The following is a 9432-nucleotide window of genomic DNA, read 5'->3' as shown; positions in this document are numbered from 1 at the left end:
TAGCAAAATGGTAATGTTTACAGTAATGTAGAAATCTGTCCCTCATATCATTTCACTGATTGCATGAATCAGACTACAGCACAGTTTCCACAAAAGTTACCAGTCCCCCGAACACACCAAAAATATGCCTATGAAAATTCAATAGATTTTGAAATGGACATGGAGGAGAAAAGCAGCTCTTCTTCCCTGATGTACTGTTCAGTTGAGAAGCAAAAAGTGAGTCCAGGTACCCCATATAGATGCTGGTTATGGTGACTAACTGAGAAATAGTTTCCATACAGGTGCTCAAATTTGTACTGGTTTGTGCAGTACACTAATTAATATTTTATGATTGGGACTTATTGAATCTTGTACAAATCACGGAGTGTACTTTAGTCATCTATTTTCTCAATTGACAGAATGCTTCAGAGTATCCTAGTAAATAAAATGTTGTGTATTTTGTAAAAATAATATCCTAGTGAGACCCGCACTATGGCATCTGCACTTTCTCTTTATTGAGAAATGGAGGGAATCACTGGTATGTTCTGTGGATTATAAGTGGGAGGTTTAGCAAAGTGTAGGCTAGAGAAGTCTTATCATAACTTTTTCATTTTGCTCATTGAGGAAAGATTATATTTTGAATCAAATAGAATTTGTCAAAGGGCTAAAACGTTTTGTTCTGACTAGCATCACTATCTATGATGTGCCTGCACAGCTCTTTTACTTATACTGTTTTTTTCTTTTATACAAAGACAGAATCATTGTGTTTCTATTTGTCATGTAGGTCTCTATTTAAATGGAAAAAGTCTCCACCCAGCATCAGAGAGCACAAACCTCTAGAGCGAGGAATTTGTGATAAAATAGTGAAATGTTTCTAATCTGACTGGCCTTGACTCAGTTTAACTATGTAGCCCAGGTTTTAAAACAAACCGTACATCTGGGGGCTTTGGGGAAGACTCCAATCCAGCAAATAGGTAAATAAATAAACAATATAAAAAAGGCCATTTGACTAAAACGCTAGTAATGGCTTCCATCAGCATACAAAGTGACATATCCTTGAATAATGGGCTGGAGCAGACGGGTGATAATCTCTCTTATTCATACATAAACTGCTTCTTTTCCAGCTGGGGGCAGTAACAATGTTTATAATTAGTGATGTTCTAAACAGTGCACCCAGTGTGTAAAACCAAATTGGTAAAGTGGTGCTAAAACTCATAGACATATATGCTTAATTAGGAAATGTTATAATACCTGATAGTCCCAGAACCAAGACTATTATATACACGTTATCTGCATTGATTGCAAATGCTTCGTCTTTCATCTCCATAGAAACAGGAGCATTCAAATAACCACTGTAGTGACCAACATTTTAATATAAATAGTAAAACTATTTTCACTTAGTGATTGTTTATACTATTCATAGAACTTTGCAAATTCTTAAAGATAATACATACAGGGTTCATCCCTTCACTCTTATACAACAGTTCATTTGCCACAGGCCTTGAAAACTCATCTGTGATCGCAAATATGGCCAATATATAAAGACGGATCGAAAGAGAGATGTAATGCTCATACGTGCTTTCATAATTGAACTCTTGATTTCTTCTCTTAACCACTGATCCTTTTCTTATTTGATCCTCTAGTTTCTCATATTCTCCTCCAACAATGACAATGTTTGTACTTTCAATAAACCAGAAAACCATTTCCTTACTGTAGTCTAAATGTGTCCCTCCCTAATGTGCTCAAGATTCCTAATTCTGCTTTTGAATGCTAACTTTACCCCCTCAGAGCGTGCTATTCTTCCTCTGTTGCCATAAAGAGCACCTGCAGTATTTTAAATGTAGTGGCTTTGTTTCCTGAAAATATTTTCACATTGAGATGAAGTAGTACACTTAAAAATCTTTTCTTGAAGTAACAATTGCAGCGTATTGTACATAATGACTGGAAAAAATATTACACAGTGTTTTGTGTATAAAAATAACAGAAAAAATACAATAAACTAGTTCAGTAAAAGAAGCGTAAATAAAAATAAAGTTAGATCATGTAAATTGTTTAAGCCCCAAATGTGATATAAGTTTTAAAAGCTGCATATATTATTGTAGGATATGTACTCCCAATGACACACTCTTTTCTCTGCAATTATAGATGAGCACTCTGGCAGAGCAGATCTGTGAACACCTACAGTGCTCTGTATGCAGAGATGTTGTTTTATAGCAGCACTCGGTGCTCTTCAATGAGCTCCTTTTCTAAAAAGCCAAAAATAAAATGTACATTTATTGCAAGTTATCAACTATTGGATGTTCATTGACAAAAACAAACAAACAAACAAACCTGACAGGTTTCTTGCCCTGTTATAAAAATCTCTGTTTAGGGTTTATTTAATTGAGGATCTTAACAACCTGAGAGTGTTTGGTGAGTTTGCTGATCTTCATGGATTTAAGTCAGAATATTAAGAGGGAATGGTGCCATTGGCTCTAGTGTTGCAATGTTGCAATATATTACTTGAGCCCCTTGACGGAAGTCCATTTTGACTTCAGTACTTTGCATAATTTAGCAAGAGAAGGTCAATTGAATTTCTCTACTCTTGCAGTTTTATGTCTGAATCTATACATTTTTTAACCTATTGTTGATAGTGTTGTTTGAAACTTCTGGCTTTTGAGAGTTGAAATCAGAATATTAAGAATACCCTAGAACAGGTGTACCTAGAGTTACTTCGTTTTTAATGGTTATATGTCCACTGACATTCTATAAACTCCAGTGGAGCTAATATGATATCAGGAAAATGTGTGGGAAAGTCATTAAAATATTTATCATGTAATGACAGAGGCAACTGCATTGGGCTTATCCATTGATTTTGTAATGAAATTGTAGCATCCTAACAACACTGAATTCATGTAATCATTGACTTTTAAAAATATGATGCTCACAGTAGCTGCATTTTTTTTCAAGCTGAATAACTCATTTCAAATTCCAAAATCCCACTCTGTTCATCCTGGACCTGATTCTCCATTGCATCTAGTACCTACACCTGCATCTAGTCATCTACACCTGTCCAAACTGCTACAAAGTCAAAATACTGAATTTATATGTTATACGCCCTTTGTACAGATGTAAGCAGGGAGGGTGCAAGGATGTTTCATGCCCTAGATGAAACTTCCACCTTGCGCCCTCCCCCCCACTCCCGAGCCCTGTGGCAGCTCCCCGCACTAAGGCGCCCGCCCCGCGGCAGCTCCCCATCCCCCCAGCCCTGAGGCCCCCCCCCCCCCCGGCCCGCCCCCCCCCCCCCGCGGTAGTTCCCCCCGGCCCGAGGAGCCGTGCGGCAGCTCCCCGCCCCAGCTCACCTCTGCTCCGCCTCCTCCCCGAGCACGCCATTGCTGCTCCACTTCTCCTGCCTCCCAGGCTTGCGGCGCCAATCAGCTGTTTGGCACCGCAAGCCTGGGAGGGAGAGAAGCAGAGTGAGGCGGCGTGCTCAGGGGAGGAGACGGAGCAGAGGTGAGCTGGGACGGGGAGCGGTTCCCCTGTGTGCCCCCCCCTTACTTGCTGCAGGCGGCCCTCCCCACGTCCCCCTGCCCCAGCTCCCTCCGCCTAAATGCTGATGACGACCGGGGCGGCCGAAGATCCGGCCGCTGCCGAAGGACCCGAAATGCTGCCCCCCCAAATGCTAGCGCCCTAGGCGATCACCTAGGTCGCCTAATGGGTTGCACTGGCCCTGGATGTAAGTGACTGCACAAGGGGCAAGCTGGTGGGCAATCATACTTTATCTGTAAAATTTACTTTTTTCAAAGAATGAAGCCCTTCTGTAAATTTGACCCTGCCAAATATCTCAAGTCATTTAAAATCTCTCTGCTGCTCTGTGACTAAGAAAACCACAACTGAATTACAAATTATAAATAAAAGTGCACCCATGCAAACAGCTTTGAACTAAGTTTCATACACATGTAATTTAAACCAGCTGAGAAGTCATATCCCTAAGAACAGAGATGTTAAATAATAAACATAAACTGAAATACAGAATTGTGAATCCAGTGGTCATGCATGTACTATACTTGTCCTTTTCTTATGTACCAGTACAGTATGAAATGTAAATGAAACTGGGTTTTTTTTTGGGGGGGGGGGTGTAGGGGAGGTTGTGTATATACCTGAGAAGCCTGTGCTTCTATGCAAGACCTCTTGTCCTAACACTGTAGAGCTGCTACTATTGCTGCATTAGTGGTCATTTTACCATTAATAAAATCTACTGTAACACATCACAACATATTGAGGTCATCAAACAGAACCTTATAAAAATAGAATAAATTATCCAGCTGGGAACATCTAAATATATGTTTTTAAAATAATAAAAAAGGAGGAAAATGTCAATATTTCAATAATGTCAATTTAATTCCATATGCTAACAAAGTATCTCCAAAATGGCAAGCAAATTGCAAATATTTCCCTGCAGATGGACAGTGAGAGAAGGAAAGGGTTTCTTAGACTAATGCATGAACAGCTGCATCTCCAGTTCAGTCTCCTAGCTAGTATGAATAATGGATGGACTAAGAGGCAAAATGCACAATAATGTTCTTTTATTAATGAAATGAAGAATTTTTTTTTTGGTGGCTAACAATAAATTAAGAGAAGAGAAAAGAAAAACAGTCACTGTTCGCATTAATAAAATACAGTTACTTAAATCCAGTAATTACTGACTGACAGAAAATATGACCTAACAGCTAAAATGGATTCTTCCCATTGCAAATCCAGCACATATTTAAAAGCAGATGTAGTAGTAAGCACCTATCCAGACGCACCACGTTCAATATTAGCCATGGAGAAAAACTTGTGTGTGATTCGGGAGTGCTGCAACATTACCAGTTAGAAATCAGGAAAAGAAATCACACATGATAAGTCTTGGAGAAATGGTAAATGCCCCATATTAGTATGACAGGAACAATGACTATAAAATATGTCTCTGTTGCTTCAAAATACATAATTTTTATTCACAAGAATAGCTTGTTGGCCATATGGTACTGGGTATCAGGAGTACTAATGTTGATACAAAATACATTAGTGCCTAGCAAAGGATGCTGCAGACCGATCAGCACCAAACTCTATTGAAGGCAATCCACTTACCTACTATTGGATAAGTAGCTTTACATTTCCTCAGATGGATTGTATGAGGATGGCTACATATCTTAACTAAATAACTATAGTTACATTTGGTTACCACCAATATAGTCTGGTCCTCAAAGTTCTCACTCTCTCACCTCAAGCTGAGAAAAAAATGCTAAAATATGGTAATGAAAATCTGGGATTTGCAGCCCTGTGAGGCATGAGTGTACTTCGGATCCTCTTATTATTTACTGAAAGAATAGCTTAAAGTAGAAATGCCCTGAAAATCCATAACGGACCAGTTCCTGCACCAATGAACCTTCCAGCTGAATAGCAGATAAAATAATAAATCTATTAAAGCAATACTATATTTGCTGAGCATCCAGGCAGTGCATTTAAGAGGTCTTCGCTCCAAAGAGGTTGCCGATATGGATCACAAATTAAGCATTTTTTAGAATATGCCCCTAGGTGAGACAAGGTACAGTAAGTAAAAACATGCATTCTTTTATTTCTACAATGTACACAACCATTTCCCCACATTCCACAGAATTATCTGTTGCATGCTGAACTTCTTCAGAGGAGAGATATAATTGTGGCCTCATAAATAAAACATAATTTTTAACAGTCAGAGTAATTAAACATTAGAAAAACTTGCCAAGGGTTATAGTGGCTTCTCTGTTACTGACCATTTTTAAATGAAGATTGGATGTTTTTCTAAGAGAGATGCTCTAGAATTATTTTGGGGGAATTCTATGGCTTGTGTTGCTCAGGTCAGAGTAGATGATCACAATGGTCCCTTCTGGGCTTTGAATCTATGAATATGAATCTATACGTTGAATGAAAATTAAAATGTGCCCAGAATGCATTTTAATGAGATTATTTGTGCAGTTGTAGAAACCATAAATTCAAAGTATGTAATCCACACGCAGGACAGCATTGGCCCAATCCTGCAACTTAAGTGGGAGTTGGGAATACTCAGTAGCTCTCAAGATTGAATCCATTGAAAGAAGCAGAGACAGTCCAGGCTATAATTACAACACGTGAAAGGCTGGAGAATGAAACATATTATGTTGTATTTTCACTTCAACTGTATATTGATAAGGATTCCCCCTACTTGTCTCTTTCTCACCTTATACATTTCTCTAATGAGTCTTTTGGGTGGGTAAAAAGATTCTTGGTGTCTCTCCAACAGGGAGTGAAAACACATAATGCCATAAAGCTACAGACAAGCCCTGATAAATTAGAAGCAATGAGATGAAATTCAAGGGTGATTTTGGACTGAATATCAGGAAAAGCTTTCCAACAGTGAAATGTTATACTGGACACAAATGCTAAAAATGTGGTCTAGGGAATAATCCTACATTAGTAGGGGGTTGGGCTATGTGACATAATAGCTTTTTTACACCTCTGAATGTTTTATCCTATGAAACTAAAAGCACCAGTTAATGTATTTGTGTATTTTAAATAAAATAGCCCCCAAAGGTCCCTTAACAATGACAACAGAGTAGGCTGTTGGATTTTCCATTATACACCAAGATGACTTTAAACGCAATAAATGTCATGATGCTTAGTTATCTGATGGCAGAACATTTTAGGTGGTTTTATAATTTTGTCCTTTTTTAAAAAGACAATAACACTGGATTAGACTTCAAAATAAACTAGTGTGTTTTATTCAAGAGTATCTATTACTTCAGGATTAATTGCAGGGTGACATGTTGTGGTATAACCTTTAAATAAACTCCTATATCCTGAAAGCACAAAAATGTCTTGTAAATGGAAATCTGTATGTCATAGAATGATAATATATCCCATTCTTTTCAATTTTCATGCAGAATTATATACTGTATGCAGTATATTCACTGTGTGTAAATGATCCATATATTCATCTATTTCACATGAAAACATAATAAATCCAGTTGGTTTAAGGCTAAGAAATGTCCAAGATACTGAAAAATACTAATTAAATTTCTTAAACAAAAGATTAGTAGTAAACAAAGAAATCTCCAGCAGACAATAAGTGTTGTATTTTATAACAATTATTATTTAAAGTACAAGGATGAATTTATCAAAGTTAATTATTTTTACTTCTTTGTAATAGTGCTGTATAGGTTCTTGATATAAAAATAATAGTTCAGCAATTCAGCCTAACTAAATCCATTTGCTATAGTAGCTCTGTACTCTGTCCATCTTTCTGTCTTTATTACATCATTTTTGAACTTTGATTGCATTATTTGAGCATGGATTGCTATAATGCTATTCTGCACCACTGTGATGGATTTAGTTTTCATTTTGTTCTCAAAAATAGTCTAGCTATAAATGTATCTCTGTTCTCTGATGAGGCTCACAGTATAACTGGTACATTTTCAAGAGGAAAAACGGTCATGTATCTCCCAAGAGAAAACAATAAACCCTCTGAAGCAGAATAACCTCTTGGCTGCATTCATTTAAAGGGTGACACATATGCTAGGGAAAAACTTTCTAATATATGAGACTTAAGATTTAAATCCATTCCATTTCTACATATATTCCATATTATCTTTGCCTCTCCGCTAGAGATCAGATATGTATGTACATTTTAAGGGCTTTCTCATTAACAGTCCTTCTTTTCCGTTTTGCCCTGGCAGTGGAGTCATGGACCCTGATTCAGGAAAGCATCCCCCTTTAGGAAAGCAGTTCAATGTGTTGACGTGCTTTCCTGAATCAAGACCATAATGTTGAATTTGTAACATCACAGTAATTTCAGTGGCTACAGAATAATATCCTATGTTCAAGATTATGGGTGAAATCCTGGCTCCATTGGAATCAATGGCAAAACTCCCATTGACTTCACTGCAAGATCAAGCAAAATGAGAAACTTGTCTGTGAGTGACATCAGTCTCATTGCAGCATAAATCTTGAGCAGCAGCAGGAAATATATTGGGGGAGGGAGGATTTGGCCAAGTATATTGAGACACCTTTGGAAAAAATAGTCATTTTATATAAAATTAGTGTGGACTTTACTAGTTGGGGTTTAGTCTAGACTATCTTTTAGGCAAGGTGATCAGATTGAATGCAGTCTTCAACAAGAGCTCATCAGTGTTCTTTCCAACAGCAAAGCCTCAAATGGTTTAGCATGAGGAGCTTTTAAAGAGCTGAGTTAGCTTCTTTGTTACCTTTCTTTCTTAGCTGACAACTTCATCACAATACATCCTTGTTAGACAATCTCACTGATTTGAACATTGGTGTATGAGTATCAACCTTCATTAGGTCAAATCGAACAGACACTCCTATATCTATACCTTGCCTGTAGGAAAAGGTTTATACTTTGAGAAGGAAGGGGGAAGGGGGTCAGCTGGTATTTGGCTTGAAATCTGAATTTATTACTCTGTGAAATTAATAGCATCCAGAAGTTGAACATATGGCATCCATATCTATGGTACTATATATGCTTGATGTCATGTTGCTGCTTAAGTTTTGGGAAATGCACTTTTTTAAAAGTTTAACTATGTTGTGGGCTAAACCTTTCAAAACCGAGTGAAACAGAACAGGTTTAATTTGGCCTGAACATTTATTATCCCTGGTATTTGCAGGCCCACATACAAATGCATGTTTTTCATTAGCTTTGCATTTCACACACAGCCTAATTTCATTTATTCTCATTTTATGCCCCTGCCAGACCACCGCTCTTGATAAGGAGAGGCAGGTTTTCCGACGAAGACGCAACCAGGATGTGAGGGGACGTTATAAGACTCAGCAAGCTCCACCTGAACTCAACTCTGAATCGGAAGACTATTCACCAAGTTCATCCGAGACTGTTCGCTCACCTAACTCACCCTTTTAATAAAACACTTTTGCTCAAAGTCTTGGCTTAACCCTTTGAGATTCTGAAAATCCTCCAAACCTGTGTGAAACGGTTACATCTGATCTATCTAGCACTAATGCTCGAATGATGGAACAGAAAAGGGTGTTTACAGTATCTTTGTAATAATAATTTCCTAACTGACTGAAATGATACTTGTGCTCTGTCTAGATTGTGACTTGCTGCTAATATGATCCTCAAAGGGTTAAGACTATTTTGCATTTTTTTAAGATAAGAGCAATGAATGTTTTCATCAGTCATGCTAGGACCTGCAGTTTGTAATTTTAGCACATGTTAACCCTCTGAGTGCATAATAATCTTTAACCTTGATGGCCCACACTAGGGCTTTATTGACTTATATGCACATATCTTTCCCCCCATCTCCTTAGTTCTTTTCCCAGTGTTCTGGCCAAAACAATATCCAAATGCTACTCTATTTGAGAGATTGCAAATGGGGGTTTTTAAAAATCTTGTTTTAGAGCAGCGTATTCTAAACTTCTATGATATTCTACCACAGAGGGCTGACC

The 9432-nt window shown here is 37.8% G+C and overlaps 1 protein-coding gene across 2 annotated transcripts in view; it reads left to right on the top strand.

Annotated features, from left to right (window-relative positions):
• LOC113406795 (serine/threonine-protein kinase DCLK1) overlaps window positions 1-9210 on the top strand; it is a 346452-nt gene extending 337242 nt beyond the window's left edge. The window contains exon 16 of one of the 2 annotated variants that reach the window (XM_026653519.1): window positions 8723-9210. In XM_026653519.1, coding sequence (XP_026509304.1) covers window positions 8723-8887 — 165 coding nt within the window. In that variant the 3' untranslated portion in view covers window positions 8888-9210. The remainder of the gene's footprint in view (window positions 1-8722) is intronic. The other variant, XM_026653520.1, reaches the window with a different exon arrangement.
• Window positions 9211-9432: the final 222 nt, after the last annotated feature.

Source organism: Terrapene carolina, unplaced genomic scaffold (assembly GCF_002925995.2).
Source record: "Terrapene carolina triunguis isolate 2854851 unplaced genomic scaffold, T_m_triunguis-2.0 Scaffold139, whole genome shotgun sequence".
Classification (NCBI taxonomy): domain Eukaryota; kingdom Metazoa; phylum Chordata; order Testudines; family Emydidae; genus Terrapene; species Terrapene triunguis.
Note: the sequence above shows the minus strand (reverse complement) of the source record. Positions and strands in the feature narration are given on the sequence as shown.